This window comes from Salmo trutta, chromosome 7 (genome assembly GCF_901001165.1).
Source record: "Salmo trutta chromosome 7, fSalTru1.1, whole genome shotgun sequence".
NCBI classification, from domain to species: domain Eukaryota; kingdom Metazoa; phylum Chordata; class Actinopteri; order Salmoniformes; family Salmonidae; genus Salmo; species Salmo trutta.
The window spans coordinates 7,250,776-7,268,700 of record NC_042963.1 but is presented as its reverse complement, the minus strand read 5'-3'; the positions used below and the strand labels follow the sequence as shown (position 1 = coordinate 7,268,700).

At 40.4% G+C, this 17,925-nt stretch overlaps 1 protein-coding gene across 2 annotated transcripts in view; it reads right to left on the bottom strand.

Annotated features, from left to right (window-relative positions):
- Positions 1–5,657: 5,657 nt before the first annotated feature.
- The window catches only part of sf3b3 (splicing factor 3b, subunit 3), a 50,103-nt gene continuing 37,835 nt past the window's right edge, over positions 5,658–17,925 (bottom strand). For both annotated transcript variants that reach the window (XM_029757773.1, XM_029757774.1), the window contains exons 22-27: positions 16,170–16,295; positions 14,212–14,424; positions 13,927–14,025; positions 12,208–12,351; positions 7,392–7,496; positions 5,658–6,499 (exon numbers count right to left, since the gene is read on the bottom strand). In XM_029757773.1, coding sequence (XP_029613633.1) covers positions 6,359–6,499; positions 7,392–7,496; positions 12,208–12,351; positions 13,927–14,025; positions 14,212–14,424; positions 16,170–16,295 — 828 coding nt within the window. In that variant the 3' untranslated portion in view covers positions 5,658–6,358. The remainder of the gene's footprint in view (positions 6,500–7,391; positions 7,497–12,207; positions 12,352–13,926; positions 14,026–14,211; positions 14,425–16,169; positions 16,296–17,925) is intronic.

Here is a 17,925-nt window from a genome sequence, read left to right as displayed (position 1 = left end):
AGTATAGGTCTTATTAGAATTGCCTAAACCTAATTACACTAGAAGGGATGGCTAGCCAACAGCCTAAACCTAATTACACTAGAAGGGATGGCTAGCCAACAGTCTAAACCTAATTACACTAGAAGGGATGGCTAGCCAACAGCCTAAACCTAATTACACTAGAAGGGATGGCTAGCCAACAGCCTAAACCTAATTACACTAGAAGGGATGGCTAGCCAACAGCCTAAACCTAATTACACTAGAAGGGATGGCTAGCCAACAGCCTAAACCTAATTACACTAGAAGGGATGGCTAGCCAACAGCCTAAACCTAATTACACTAGAAGGGATGGCTAGCCAACAGCCTAAACCTAATTACACTAGAAGGGATGGCTAGCCAACAGCCTAAACCTAATTACACTAGAAGGGATGGCTAGCCAACAGTCAAAGTGGAATCCTCTCCCCTGTTTCCTTCCCTTCAGATGCTGTGTGTGAAAAAAGTTTACTCGAGAAAGCAAACACCTCTGATACAATATTGTTTATACCTATGTTTCAAAATCAAGATCATTGCAGAGGAAGCTCCTTTACACCTGGGGTTCTCAAAGTTTTTGGGGCCGGGACCCCTTTTGTGATAGTAAATTCATCAGGGACCCCTTCAATCAGAAAAACTCCAGTGAGATAAAAAATAGCATCCAAGGAGTTCTACTATGACTTTGACAGTGCATGGCCGAACTAAACAAATCTCAGGCACTGGGAAGGTCCATCTCTTGGCATCTGAGAGAATATTTAGCTGTTTTCAAGCAATTTTCCTGCAATTCTACACATTTTGTCATGGGGCAGAGATGTTTTGTTGTTGTCGCTTTAACTACTGCCTTGCCTGCATCTAACTGATCTAGGGTGTAATCATAAGTACAACAATTGCAAACGAGAGCTTCTATTGGACAAATTCAGGTATGTTTATCCCCATTTTGTTCCATTTGCTTCTGTTTAATAATATTGTATTACACCTTCTAAACTTATTCCATGGATTCCTCGGCCAAAATGTGTTTAATCAGTTAGTAATATTATTTTAAAAAATGTATGTAAAAAACATATATTTTTTTAATAGATGTTTTAGATCTGGCTCCGGACTAGCTGCTGTACCTCATCCACAGACCCCACTTTAAGAACCCCTGCTGTAGACCATCGAGATGAACTGTCATTTCAGATTTCAGGCTGGCCTAGAGCCAGATAGACACTGGAGACATTTTGAGAAGGGGCATTCCATGTACAGTGCAGACCCCAAAATCTAAAACCAAACCTCAATCATAACAACACCATCTGCTAGTCCAGACAAAGTGACATCAGGGGGGAAATCCCAGAAGATGGAGACCAATGACTCTCCAATGAAGGGAATGTACATCCTCAGCATTCTTACTCAAACTTGGGGCGGGGTGAACGACCCCGGTGCTCAATATTTTAGGTAGTCTGCTAACATATTAATTCCTGCTTGCTGTTACAACACCAAGACATTTGCATAAAACAGATGCAGTAAAGATGTCAATGGAATTATCTGAAGTTACTTTAGAAAACTATTTAATTGAAGTAAATAAATGTCTGAGACAGATTACTAAGTATACATTTTTATGTAAAAATGCATGCAATTTGGAAATAGGTCTTTAATTGGGACATCTATCTCTGGCCAGCAGAAAGGATGTTTCACCATCATTTTGAGAAGCTACATTAACATGGAAACTGGTTAAGTCTTGAGTCAAACTGTGGTGAATGACAAACACATTCCAAAGAAAACATACACTTGGGTGCAACACTGATCACACAAATTTGCACAAACAACCTCACTGAAAGATACCACACTTAGTTTACAAACATCTCTCTGCACTATGCCTAACTACCTATATTCCCAGCAATCTCACCAACCTCAAGAATGGCACAACACCAACCTCGAGTATGGCACAATGGTATTATGTTCTGCTGTTGAATGACACGTTGAAAATTTAAAGTAGAGGAAGAGGCAGTGACTCAAAATAACCCTCTGCTAAATCCATATCAATATCAGTTGTAGGGCATCAGTGCCTTAACTTGAATGATCAAGATACAGGTTAAATGTCCTAATATCCGTCACAACATTGACTAATTGCCTTACTACCGATTAGTAATGCACCAAAATTGCTTATCAATGAAAACTAAAATTGAAATACAGTGTAGACATTGTTAATGTTGTAAAATACTATTGTAGCTGGAAACAGCTGATTTTTAATGGAATATCTACATAGGCGTACAGAGGCCCATTATCAGCAACCATCACTCCTGTGTTCCAATGGCACGTTGTGTTAGCTAATCCAAGTTTATCATTTTAAAAGGATAATTGATTATTAGAAAACCCTTTTGCAATTATGTTAGCACAGCTGAAAACTGTTATACTGATTAAAGAAGCAATAAAACTGTCCTTCTTTAGATTAGCATCAACATTTGTGGGTTTGATTACAGGCTCAAAATGGCTAGAAACAAAGATCTTTCTTCTGAAACTCAATCTATTCTTGTTCTGAGAAATGAAGGCTATTCCAATGCGAGAAATTACCAAGACAATGCTGTGTACAACGCTGTGTACAACTCCCTTCACAGAAAAGCGCAAACTGTCTCTAACCAGAATAGAAAGAGGAGTGGGAGGCCCCGGTGCACAACTGAGCAAGAGGACAAGTACATTAGAGTGCTAAGTTTGAGAAACAGATGCCTCAAGTCCTCAACTGGCAGCTTTATTAAATAGTACCTGCAAAACATCAGTCTCAACGTCAACAGTGAAGAGGCGACTCCGGGATGCTGGCCTTCTAGGCAGAGTTGCAAAGAAAAAGCCATATCTCAGACTGGCCAATAAAAATAAAAGATTAAAATGGGCAAAAGAACACAGAAAATGGACAGAGGAAGATTGGAAAAAAGTGTTATGGACAGACGAATCTAAGTTTGAGGTGTTCACATCACAAAGAAGAACATTCGTGAGACACAGAAAAAATGAAAAGATGCTGGAGGGGTGCTTGACGCCATCTGACAATCATGGTGGAGGCAGTGTGATGGTCTGGGGGTGCTTTGGTGGTGGTAAAGTGGGAGATTTGTACAGGGTAAAAGGGATCTTGAACAAGGAAGGCTATCACTTCATTTTGCAACTCATTGCCATACCCTGTGGACGGCGCTTAATTGGAGCCAATTTCCTCCTACAACAGGACAATGACCCAAAGCACAATGACCCAAAGCACAACTCCAAACTATGCAAGAACTGTTTAGAGAAGAAGCAGTCAGCTGGTATTCTGTCTATAATGGAGTGGCTAACACAGTCACCAGATCTCAACCCTATTGAGCTGTTGTGGGAGCAGCTTGACCGTATGGTACGTAAGAAGTGCCCATCAAGCCAATCCAACTTGTGGGAGGTGCTTCAGGAAGCATGGGGTGAAATCTCTTCAGATTACCTCAACAAATTGACAACTAGAATGCCAAAGGTTTGCAAGGCTGTAATTGCTGCAAATGGAGGATTATTTGACGAAAGCCATGTTTGAAGGACATAATTATTGCAATTAACTCATTATTTATAACCTTGTCAACATCTTGACTACATTTTATATTCATTTTGCAACTCCTTTCATGTATGTTTTCATGGAAAACAAGGACATTTCTAAGTGACCCCAAACTTTTTAACGGTAGTGTACAGCTCGAGTGTGGTTTTAGTGCCAGCATCGGTCTACGGTGGTATGTAGACAGCTACGAAAAATACACATTAACTCACTAGGTAGATAGTGTGGACTACAGTTTATCATTAGATACTCTACTTCAGGCGAGCAAAACCTCGAGACTTCCTTAGATATCGTGCACCAGCTGTTTACAAATATACATAGGCCCCCGCCCCGTGTCTTACCAGAGACGACTGTTCTATCCTGCCGATAGTGTTTAACCTGCCGGCTGTATGTTATTAATGTCGTCGTTCAGCCACGACTCGGTGAAACATAAGATATTACAGTTATTCATGTCCCCTTGGTAGGATATACATGCTTTCAGTTTGTTCCATTTATTTTCCAGCAATTGAACGCTAGCTAAAAGTACGGATGGCAAAGGCAGATTAGCCACTCGTCGCTTGATCCTCACAAGGTACCGCGAAATCTGTTTCTTTCTCCAGCGAATGACGGGGATGAGGGCCTGTTTGGAGTATATCCTTCCCGTCTGACTCATAAAAGAAAAATGATTTGTCCAATTCGAGGTGTAATCGCTGTTCTGATGTCCAGAAGCTCTTTTCGGTCATAAGAGACGATAGCAGAAACATTATGTACAAAATAAGTTCCAAACAATGCGAAAAAACAAACTAGCACAGTTGTTTAAGAGCCAATAAAACAGATTGGCTCACAGAACCAGTTTCCTTATGTTTTCTTTGGCATTCAATCTCCTGGAGTGCAAATAATCTCAAAGGGACATAGACATGATTCATTCATACATAATAGATTTACCTTACAATCAACATCTGCATATGATTGGCTAAGCCTCATCTACAGGATGGGTGTCCCTAAACGGGACGGTTGTTGCTGACGTATGCTAATGTGACTGGAATGTTGTTGCATACAACAGCCAACTTTCCGGGACATAAACATGTCTTATGGGCAGAAAGCTTAAATTCTTGTTAATCTAACTGCAGTGTCCAATTAACAGTAGCTATTACAGTGAAAAATTACCATGCTATTGTTTGACGAGTGCACAACAAAAACTTTGATCATGGCAACTGGTTTGATACATTCACCTCTGAAGGTAAATAATGTACTTACATTCAGTAATCTTCCTTTGAATTGTCATCCTGAAGGTCCCAGAGATAAAATGTAGTATAGTTTTGGTAGATAAAATATTTATGATCAAATGTAGGAACTACTGCTCTCTGGCTCCACACCCACCCCGCCATCTAGATGTGTGAAAGTTAGTGTATAAGCTAATGATCCATCATGTATGACCTTCCTGGGAGTGTGTAAACTTTAATGATTTATTACCATATCATTTTTGTATGTTCTCTATAGTTATGCAGTTGCAAATGTATCAATTGACCGATTCTGCATATTTGGGAAAACTCCTGGCAGACTTGATACAAAATATTGTGTAGTAATGTAATTTTTCACTGGATCAGTCTGAAACTTTGTACACACGGCTGCCATCTGGTGGCCAAAATCTAAATTACACCTAGACTCCTATCTGAAAATATGTCCTTTCTATTGCATTTCAAAGATGAAGAAAAATATAAAATGTTTTGTTTGTATTATCTTTTACCAGATCTAATGTGCTTAAAATTCTCCAACATTAATTTCACATTTCCACAAACTTCAAAGTGTTTCCTTTCAAATGGTATCAAGAATATGCATATCCTTGCTTCAAGTCCTGAGCTATAAGCAGTTAGATTTGGGTTTGTCATTTTAGGCGAAAATTGAAAAAAAGGCTATGATCCTTGAGGATATTATAGCCGTTTCACCATTTCAGTGAAAAATACAAAATTCCATCCATGAGAGCAGGCTGAAAAACAAGACACAGAAGACCTATTGTAAAATGAAAGCCAAAATCAGAGCTGGCTTTGTAATCCAATTAAACAGTAAACTATGCTAATATTGTTAAAACTCACTGCTCCTTTGCCTCTCCCACATAATTATAAGACAATGTGACAAGGCATTACAAGAGATAAAAAACACTTTATTTACAAATTTGCCTGCCTGTTTTCTCATGACTAATATGGAATGGTATCGCTCTCCTACAGTGTGGGTTTTCCTTTGATATTTTTACACAATCCTGTCATCCTGTGTAATAGATACGGACAATTTGTCCATCAAAGGAATATACTTTTTAAGCACTAAATAAACAGCTGCTGAACACTGACACTTTTTTAGGATTCAAATCGATACAAAACAAAATCCATTTGTAGCACACAGTTACAGAAAAAGACTTAAAATGGATCGTTTAAACAAATCACACAATGCCAAAACAGTTGCGCTAATTCTATCAAAGGGTTTACTAGGCCATGCTTCTCACGGTTGAAAACCCAGCGACTGCTCCTGTATGAGACTAAAGCACTGATGCTACACACATGATACATTCTACAGAATCCGGCTAGGTTTAAATGACATCCCGTGAGTGAAAACCTTGTGGTAAATGTTCACCATAGACTTACCACCACTCACCACAATTCGTGACATTTTATAGGCCTTATAAAGAAAACGGGGCCTAAAGATCGATTCAGAGTAGATGGTGAAGAGGCAAGGAAACTATGTTTTGTCGACATCTCGGCAGGAAACCAAGAAAGCTCTCAACTCCTCCTCATGTTAACATAGCGCAGCACAGTGAGTGTATTTGTGTATGTACAGTACAGGAGGGTTCTAGAAGGCATAGCGTGTGCGGATGTCCTCCAGTTTCTTTGAGACCTCAGGGGGGGTACGGTCCAGCTCCTCAGCAACACTCTTCTGCTTGTGGGGGTCCATGGAGTTGAACTGCTCACACAGATCTCCATCTATCACATTCTGCACACACGCACACACAGGAGAGAGGGTCAGACACAGTAGGTAAGACTGTCTGGATGGCCAAAGAACAAGGCTTCCGATTTCCGCAATCATGTTCAGAGACCGCATGCAATCTGTTAATAATTCACAGCATGTCTAGTCCCCAAGTCCAGAACAGACTATGGGAGGCGCACAGTAGTACATAGAGCCATGACTACATGGAACTCTATTCCACATCAAGTAACTCATGCAAGCAGTAAAAATATTATTATAATTTTTTTTTTTTTAAATACACCTTATGGAACAGCGGGGACTGTGAAGCAACACAAACAAAGACACATGCATACAAACACACGATAAGACAAACGCTATAGATATGTGGTAGTAGAGTAGGGGCCTGAGGGCACACTTAATATGTTGTGAAATCTGTTATGAATGTATTGTCATGTTCTTAAAATGTATAACTGCCTCAATTTTGCTGGACCCCAGGAAAAGTAGCTGCTGCCTTGGCAGGAACTAATAGGGATCCATAATAAACCCCAGGAAGAGTAGCCGCTGCCTTGGCAGGAACTAATGGGGATCTTTAATAAACCCCAGGGAGAGTAGCTGCTGCCTTGGCAGGAACCACTGGGGATCTATAATAAACCCCAGGGAGAGTAGCTGCTGCCTTGGCAGGAACTAATGTGGATCCATAATAAATATAATACTGATCCAGCCAAATGTATGTCAGGAACCACATGCAGTTGGTTCCTGGCATAACTTTTCACCCAAAATATTTGGTATCAGATTCCATTTGTTAACAGTGATGTCCTCTGGACACATTCCCTCTACATCGCTGGAAGTATAAATGGTGACTTTCTTTGCCCCACCATCCTAGGGGAATAGTAATGCAACCTAATCAGGTAGTACCCACCTTTACAGGGAAGTAGTAGGAGCGGAAGCTGAGGTGGTCCCTGCCACACAGAGGGGGGAACTCTGAGCGCATATGCATCTCTAAGTGCTGGAAGAAGTCATGATCCTGAAGACAGACAAAGGCACACCATAGATTAATTTTCGACATCAATTAGGGCTGTCCCGACCCCAAAATATATTTTGACCAATCAATTGGTTGACATTTTAAAAACATGTATTTTTCCATATATACAGCGCATTCAGAAAGTTCAGACTCCTTGACCTTTTCCACATGATGTTACAGCCTCATTCTAAAATTGATAAAAAAATGTTTTTCACCAATCTACACATAATACACCATAATGACAAAGCATTAACATGTTTTTAGAAATGTTCGCACATTTAATAAAAAGAAAAACTGAAATATCACATTTACATAAGTATTCAGACCCTTTACTTTGTTGAAGCACCTTTGGAAGCGATTACAGCCTTGAGTCTTCTTGGGTATGACGCTACAAGCTTGGCACACCTGTATTTGGAGAGTTTCTCCCATTCTTCTCTGCAGATCCTCTCAAGCTCTGTCAGGTTGGATGGGGAGTGTCATTGCACAGCTATTTTCAGGTCTCTACAGAGATGTTCGATCAGGTTCAAGTCCGGGCTCTGGCTGGGCCACTCAACGACATTCAGAGCCTTGTCCCGAAGCCACGCCTGCATTGTCTTGGCTGTGTGCTTAGGGTAGTTGTCCTGTTGGAAGGTTAACCTTCGCCCCGGTCTGAAGTCCTGAGCACTCTGGAGTGGGTTTTCATCAAGGATCTCTCTGTACTTGGCTCTGTTCATCTTTCCCTTGATCCTGACTAGTCTCCCAATCCCTGTCGCTAAAAAAACATCCCCACAGCATGATGCAGCCAGGTGATGGTGGCAGGCCATTTTTTATCAAAATGATTTTTTTTGGCAGAAATGCCTTCTGGAACATGTGAACTTCCATGTGCCTTAATATTAAACTTGTATCCCATCCTTAAATACAAATAACATTGTTAAATTACGAGCCTATTTTAGCCACGGAAGAAGACAGGAACCTTCCCACTAGTCATGATTGGCTGAGATAATGGATGGGCTGGACATGCCGAAAGATGAGTTTGGATTGGTCTGCCATGTAGCATGCTTCTGTTTATAACATGAGCTGCTCAGTATGTGTTGATAGCCATCGAGAAATACAAACGTTTTGCTACTTTTCTCAACAACATTGATGCCCTGAATTTAGCAGGCGCTATTGACAGATCAGTTGGATATAGTTATATGCTACTTTCTGCACACGCCACGGTCAGTGTGAACCGGAGTGACTTGACAACGCTGGCCAAACAAGATGTTGCTACAAACAAAACAGAGTTAAATGGTTCCAGCCTGCCGTGAAGCATTCATCCATGTATACTGGTAAGAGTCTAGCTACATTTTCAGTTATTACACGTTACTAATTCTGGCAGAAAGTCGTTTTCAATGCAAGTTAAAAGCATACTGTTAACTAGCGAACACTAGCTCGCTCACTATGTAACGTTAAACATATGATCTGTGTCGTAATATCATTCGAATCAGAAATCCATTTGCATTCTTTGTTTTTGCCTAACGTTAGCTATCTAACATTGAACCTGGTTGGTTAGCTTTATCTACCTGCAGATTCATACTACGACTATGTTTGTATTGGTTGGTAGTAGTAAGATTTGGGATTATGCCAGTTCAGCTAGCTAGCTAGCTAGCTAGCTACCTACATGTCTAAACAAAATATTTCTAAAATATTTTTATCTGGACACTTTCTTTTGATATTGCTACTATGCTATAAAAAAAGTTTAATTGAACCTTTATTTAACTAGGCAAGTCAGTTATAACAAATTCTTATTTACAAGAAACCATTTCACTGTACCTGTATCCTGTGCATGTGACATACCAACTTTTTATTTGATATAGTGTGGGTTTACAAGAGACAGTAATATGAAGAACAATATGACATGCAAAGTCAGATTAGCATATAGGCCAATGACTAGTGTATTTTTACCTGGAGTTTTTCTTTATTGTAGGCTACTACTTTCACCAATTTTAGTCTTGAAATCTTCGTTTGTGAACTAAACTAATATTTCGGTTTAGCAAATGGCCTCACATGAATCCTTAAAGAAATGGGTGGTGCTACGGTTTAAGAGTGTGTGAAAAAAGCTGAATGGGTGTAGACAAAGCTCTCCAGTAGGTGTACCAAAACATTCAACAACCATTTTCTTAAAAGTGGGGTTACAAGTTAATCAACTTTCAACGCAGAATTACTTAACCAGTGTTCTTCAACTGCAGTGTATAATATACAATTTTCTAGCTCTGAGTCTACTTTTATCCATTGTAAAAAAACACCATTTCAAATTTTGCTACATAAGACCGAATCGAGGCAGTCGGTCACATGGAAAGGCATACAACTGTCTAATCATGTCCAATCAATTGAATTTAAAACAGGTGGACTCCAATCAAGTTGTAGAAACATCTCAAGGATGATCAATGGAATCAGGGTGCACCTGAGCTCAATTTCGAGTCTCATAGCAAAGGGTCTGAATACAAATGTATAATTTTTTTTTTACATAAGTAAACATTTCTAAAAACCTGTTTTTGCTTCGTCATTATGAGGTATTGTGTGTAGATTGATGAGGAAAACAATTAATGTAATCTATTTTAGAATAAGGGTGTAGCGTAAAAAAGGTGGAAAAAGTCAAGGGGTCTGAATACTTTCCGAATGCACTGTAGACACACCTTGTGTTTTAATCAAATCAACTATATTTGCATTGAGCTTGTCTGATGCTTTAATTGCACTGTTTAATGAAAGACACAAATTACTAGAGATATATCTTCAAGATAACTTTTTTTTCCTCTTCTAGTTATCTGACCATCCTCGTCCAGCTCCTACTGGCTTCACCCTCCTGAATTTGCAGATAATATGCACGTGAGGTCCGCAACCTTTCTCATGTGGATTTCCAATTTGAACAGGAATCTTAACGTTGATCCACAGATTTTCAATGGTATTCAAGTCTGGGCTTTGGCAGGGGCCACACAACGACTTTCACATTCTTGTTCTGAAGCCATTCCAGCACTGCTTTGGCTGTATGCTTGGGGGTCATTCTGTTGGAATGTAAATCTTCTCACCAGTCTACAGTAGTTTGCACTATGAAGCAGGTTCACATCAATCATGTGTCTGTATTTGGCTTTATTCATTGTTCCTTACCAGTCTCCCAGTCCCTGACGCTGAAAAGCATCCCCATAGCATGATGCTGCCACCACCATGCCCCACAGCAGGGATGGTGTTAGACAAGTGATGATCTGCCAGACAAAGCACTTTGCATTCAGGCCAAAGAGTTAAATTTTTGTCTCATTAGACCACAGAATCTTTTGCCACTCAAGGACATTCAGAGACTTGTCCCGAAGCCACTCCTGCATTGTCTTGGCTGTGCGCTTAGGGTTATTGTCCTGTTGGATGGTGAACCTTCGCCCCAGTCCGTGGTCCTGAGCACTTTGGAGAAGGTTTTCATCAAGGATCTCTCTGTACTTTGCGCCATTCATCTTTCCCTTGATCCTGACTAGTCTCCCAGTCCCTGCGGCTGAAAAACATCCCCACAGCATGATGCTGCCTCCACCATGCTTCACCGTGAGGATGGTGCCAGGTTTCCTCCAGACGTGACGCTTGGCATTCAGGCCAGAGTTCAATCTTGGTTTCATCAGACCAGAGAATCTTGTTTCACATGGTCTGAGAGTCTTTAGGTGCCTTTTGGCAAACTCTAAGTGGGCTGCCTTTTACTGAGGAGTGGCTTCCGTCTGACCACTTTGCCATAAAGGCCTATTTGTTGGAGTGCTGCAGAGATGATGGTTGTCCTTCTGGAAGGTTCTCCCATCTCAACAGAGGAACTATGTCAGAGTGACCATCAGGTTCTTGGTAACCTCCCTGACCAAGGCCCTCCCCCGATTGCTCAGTTTGGCTGGGCGACCAGCTATAGGAAGAGTCTTGGTGGTTCCAAACTTCTTGCATTTAAGAATGATGGAGGCCACGGTGTTCTTGGGGACCTTCAATGCTGCAGACATTTTTTGGTACCCTTTCCCAGATCTGTGCCTGGACACAAACCTGTCGTCTCTGAGCTCTACGACAATTCCTTCAACCTCATGGCTTGGTTTTTGCTTTGACATGCACAGTCAACTGTGAGACCTTGTATAGACAGGTGTGTGCCTTTCCAAACAATGTCCAATCAATTGAATTTACCACAGGTGGACCAGTCAAGTTTTAGAAACATCTCAAGGATGATCAATCAAAACAAGATACACCTGAGCCCAATTTCGAGTCTCATAGCAAAGGGTCTGAATACGTATGCAAGTAAAGCATTTGTTTTTTTATTTATAATTCCTTAGCAAAACTTTCTATAATCTTGTTTTCGCTTTGTCATTATGGGGTAGTGTGTGTAGATTGATAAAGGGGAAAATTTATTTAATAAATTTTAGAATAAGGCTAAAATGTAACAAAATGTGGGAAAGGTCAAGGGGTCTGAATACTTTCCGAATGCACTGTATGACTCATCCCAATTCTATCTAGAAGATGTACGGACAGATTCTTTAACCTAATAGTATCGGTATTTCATTATCAATACATTTGCAAAACTTTCTCAAAACATATTTTCACTTAAATATTATGGGGTGTTGTGTGTAGATTGGTGAGATTTAAAAAAAATATTTGATCAATTTTGAATTCAGGCTGTAACAACAAAATGTGGAGTAAATCAAGCGGTATGAATACTTCCTGAAGACACTGTGTGTGTGAGTGAGTGAGGTACCTCGTGGGAAGTGAAGGGCACCAGGATGCCGATGCCTCCAGACAGAGTTGTGTAGACCAGAGATTCCGAGCCTCCGGGGATCAGTGTGGTCTTCTGCAGTGACAGCACCGTCTCCCCAATGTGGTAGTTCATGATCACTTCAGCCTGACACAGGGGAACAGACATTGTACAGGGTCAGGCAGACAGGGCATTACAGAGCAATTCTCACCCATGACACACACCCAGAAAACATTGCTTATATGCACCTTTTTTTACCAATTGCCCACAATAAGTCCAAGCGGAGGGAATTTCCCACTGACTACCTAAACATCTTCTAGCTCTTAAAAGCTTCCAATAAACAGCTAAAAGGAAAACAGCATATTTAACTTCTTTAGGATAGGTGGCAGTATTTTCACGGCCGGATAAAAAACGTACCCGATTTAATCTAGTTACTACTCCTGCCCAGAAACTAGAATATGCATATAATTAGTAGATTTGGATAGAAAACACTCTAAAGTTTCTGAAACTGTTTGAATGGTGTCTGTGAGTATAACAGAACTCATATGGCAGGCCAAAACCTGAGAAGATTCCATACAGGAAGTGCCCTGTCTGACAATTTGTTGTCCTTCTGCTGCATCTCTATCGAAAATACAGCATCTGTGCTGTAACGTGACATTTTCTAAGGCTTCCATTGGCTCTCTAAAGCCACCAGAAAGTAGAATGGGGTGTCTGCTGTCTCTGGGCAAAGAACAGCAGGAGAATTTGTAAGTGGTCAGCCTGGGGACAGTGAGACTGGAGATGCGCGTTCACGAGACTACTCCATTTTTTTCTTTCAGCCTTTGAATGAATACAACGTTGCCCGCTTGGAATATTATCGTTATTTTACGAGAAAAATTACATAAAAATGTATTTTAAACAGCGTTTGACATGCTTCTAAGTACGGTAATGGAATATTTGAAATTTTTGCAAAATGTGCTTTCGCCGAAAAGCTATTTTAAAATCTGACACCGCGATTGCATAAAGGAGTTCTGCATCTATAATTCTTCAAAAAATTATGTATTTTGTGAACGTTTATCATGAGTAATTTAGTAAATTCACCGGAAGTTTGCGGTGGGTATGCTAGTTCTGAACATCACATGCTAATGTAAAAAGCTGGTTTTTGATATAAATATGAACTTGATTGAACAAAACATGCATGTATTGTATAACATAATGTCCTAGAAGTGTCATCTGATGAAGATCAAAGGTTAGTGCTGCATTTAGCTGTGGTTTGGGTTTATGTGACATGTATGCTTGCTTGGAAAATGGCTGTGATTATTTGTGTCTATGTACTCTCCTAACAATCTAATGTTTTGCTTTCGCGGTAAAGCCTTTTTGAAATCGGACAATGTGGTTAGATTAATGAGAGTCTTATCTTTAAAAAATGGTGTAAAATAGTTGATTGTTTGAGAAAATTGAATTGTGTTAATTTAGTTGGTTTTGTATTTCGCGCCGTGCGATGCCATTGGCTGTTGGCTAGGGGTTCCGCAGGCGGAACGGGGTTCCACTAGCGGAACGTCTGTCCTCAACAGGTTAACAGCAAATTGGCCTGGAAAGCTGCCAAGATTTGGAGAGCAGGTCTGGCCTCGGATGAGGCAAACTACAACATCACCAAGACAAACAGTGATCCACAGAGCGAGAGACAGACAACTAGTCTCTATAGAGCTGTGATGCTGTGACAGAAGAGCAGAAAGCTTGTACCTTCTGAGAAGCTCCGTTCAGCAGACCTCTATCCCACAATGCTTTGTTCCCAGTTGGGTCCTCATCCACATCGTCACTGGTGTTAGGGGGAAGGCGCACCTGAGGGGGTACAAAATGTAAGTGTGAAAGCCTTCAAGATGTTTGTGGCATCATTAAAATATCATAAATTGGATAAAACTGTTAGTATGACGCATCTGGCAAACACTTCCTTTTAGAGAAAAGGTTGTATCCAATATAATACCTAACACCTTTGTCAAAAAGGAACAATAAAGAGCGACCACATACAATGCTGATGTTGCCAAACTTGTCGGCTGAAGCCATGGTGTCGTAGTCCAGCAGGCAGGCGGTGGTGACCCAGCGAGGGTGGGTGTCGTCAGCGAAGATGATCAGCTGATTCTCGTTGCGCTTGTAGCGCACCCAGAACAGACTCTCCTGTACATCAGTCACTATGACCCGCTGACCGATGGTGTGGATACCAGTCACCAGGTTGGGCACATGCTGCAAACGAGACAGATGACATCAACTGAACACCTCTGTCCTGCCATATGGATTTTATTTGGAAGGTCTGGAACCTAAACAAGAGGTGGACAGTGGTAAATTGTCCTTTGGTACAATGGATGGATGATGCTGTGGCCTTTTATCTTTGCTGTGGCCTTTTATCACACAATGCTGTGGATAGATGATTTGTTCCATTAAATAATCTACTAATGACGCAAAAAAAATATAGCAATCATCAATTTTATCAGCAGTAAGAAACTGCTCTTCAGCTGAGAACAGCTAGCAAACTTGCAAGAACAAGTCAACAACTTCGGGAGTAGAGACCCCTGGAAAACGTCATACTGCCGTCACGTTGCGAAAGTAAAAACTGAAATTTAATAGAGGTCAAATAGAATGATTATTCTGATAAAGATATAAATAAGAGGCATACTAAGACAAAGGAAATGTGACAATGTATACATGATAAACCACTGCAGGAAATTAACTGATTACAATTCTTGAAGTTAATGCTGGAATTAAATAACTATGCAAATGGTAACCACTGGTCGAGTACCAGAGTTTGTGGCTACAAAGGAGGATTTATATTCATTGTTCTACAAATAAGACTACGTCAACCTAAAATAATAGGATCAAAACTGACAGTGAAGTTTGGATGAAAAGTATAAAGCAATCAGAATGAAGAAAGCCCATTAAAAACAACTTACAATTAATTTGCACTACTCAAAGCATATTTAGAACTATTAATATTCAGAAACATCAAATACCATCATAAATGGACATAAATAAATTCACTAAATGTCAATGTCATAAAACATTTTAAAAACATTAAATATGGCAGTTGTTACCGAAGTCTAAAAATACTAATACCGTAAGTTATAAACCGTACACGACATGATTGCAAATGTAAAGCAAGTGCCGTGCTAAGCACTTTCAACTCTTTTTGTGAAAACCGCAAAAATCGGTGTTGGTATTTGCTCTTGGTGGAAGGTATTAGTCAACCTACCAGAGGAAGATCGATGTGATATTGTATTGCTAAAAAGTATTGGAAAGTCCTGAGGTTGTTTCACGGTCATTGGACATCCTTGGACTGAAATAAGGTCAAAAGTTTATTTCGGCTACATCAATGAATTTTTAAATCAGAGAAAAGGGAAAAAAACAGCAGGTTACAAAGTAGAGCTTCATAGCTACGTTTTAATTTATGGGTTGACAGGGATTGGTCCAAATGTACATTCCGCCATCCCCATTTCCACGACGAGTGCTAGCTTGCTAGCTGTGGGGGAGTGATTGACGCCGTTTGCTGAAGCAGCTGTGGTGAGAGGCAGCGTGCTCACCATTGGCTGTATTTTGCCAGCTGAAAATGTTGTGATTGATGGTTGAAAACTACGAGAATTCTGTGGCTACAGCCTTACAATCGACAAAAAAACATAGCTAAATACCAGTGAATTAAGAGCACTATGACAGAGTACTCTGTATAGAATGTTTACAAATAGTGACAGTTATATCCATTTGAATCCCACTTTGTAACAACAGAAAAAGTAAAGTGGTGCGATTACCAAAGACAGTCGCAGGAGCATCAATCTGACCCCTTGACACTTCCTGGTCTGAGAGCTTGTTAGCCTTCCTAACCAGCCACTTACCACACCGCCGTCTGGTCTTGTGTTTACACAGTAGAGTCAATCGTTGTTTATACATCCTTGTGTGTTTGTATTTTTTTGTGTGTGTGAAACGTCAGGCTCCCGTCTCACCTTGTTCTCACACTTCCGGAGCAGCTTCTTCTTGCCCAGGTCATAGATGCGCAGCAGTTTGCCAACGCCCACCAGCACACGGCCCTGGAACGGAGCGATTGCCAGAGGAACGTCCTCCACTGGAGTCTGTCAAAACAACATTCCTTTACCATGTCAACAACTGATCGTAAAGGTCAGTAACATACTACCTTGAAAGGACATTCTGCAGAGCATGTCAAAGTATACACATTTCTTTGAGTTTGGGTGGATGAGAAGTTGAGCTTCATCACCCATATAGAGAACTCAAGCTGCGTATTGGGTTTTATTACCGGCACAAAGCAGTTTTTTCTTTCCCGCCAGAAAATAGGTGATTCGTTGTACTTTTGTCTCTGTGTTGCTCTACACTGAAGGCTCTTAACTCTGTATCATGCAGCCTTTCGTTTTGTCAACAATCAGAGATGTCCAAATCACCATTGTGATCGACAGTGCTGTCGGGTGGACATCACTAGCAAAACGCAGGCCCAAACATTCTTATACATAAGGCCATTTTAAGTATCCTCTCTTTAGCACAACATTTTGCCTCTTGCCAGGCCATCATCGTAAATAAGATGTTGTTCTTAATTGACTCTAGAATACTGATAAGACCCACAGACTGGAAAAAGGGCAGCCTGCTCCAACAAAGTCACCATTGTCCCTCAGGGAGTTGGGTAAAGGGGGAGGGTAAGAATGACGGTACTCTGACTCTCAAAGGGCAATTATGACCCTTCGGAAAATAATGTCTGTGGTAAACACAGGCTTAAGAGATCTAATACATATTTTGTTCCATGAGAATCTTTGTCAGCCAATTTGTGAATTTTGAAGCATTTATTTTTTTATTTAACCTTTATTTAACCAGGTAGGCAAGTTGAGAACAAGTTCTCATTTACAACTGCGACCTGGTCAAGATAAAGCAAAGCAGTTCAACACATAACAGAGTTACACATGGAGTAAAACAAACATACAGTCAATAACACAGTAGAAAAATAAGTCTATATACAATGTGAACAAATGAGGTGAGATAAGGGAGGTAAAGGCAATAAATAGGCCATGGTGACGAAGTAAATACAATATAGCATCTAAAACATTGGAATGGTAGATTTGACAATAGATGAGTGTGCAAAGTAGAAATACTGGGGCGCAAAGTAGAGGTCGACCGATTAATCGGAATGGACGATTAATTAGGGCCGATTTCAAGTTTTCATAATCGGAAATCGGTATTTTTGGACGCCGATTTGGACACTATTTTTTTTATTCGATTATTTTTTTTGGACCATTATTTAACTAGGCAAGTCAGTTAAGAACACATTCTTATTTTCAACGACGGCCTAGGAACGGTGGGTTAACTGCCTTGTTCAGGGGCAGAACGACAGATTTTTACCTTGTCAGCTCGGGGATTCAATCTTGCAACCTTACGGTTAACTAGTCCAACGCTCTAACCACCATTGCACTCCACGAGGAGCCTGCCTGTTACGCGAATGCAGTAAGAAGCCAAGGTAAGTTGCTAGCTAGCATTACACTTATCTTATAAAAAACAATCAATCAATCATAAATACTAGTTAACTACACATGGTTGATGATATTACTAGTTTATCTAGCCTGTCCTGCATTGCATATAATCGCTTAGGTACACGTTGCTCCAACCATAAACATCCATGCCTTTCTTAAAATCAATACACAAGTATATATTTTTAAACCTGCATATTTAGTTAATATTGCCTGCTAACATGAATTTCTTTTA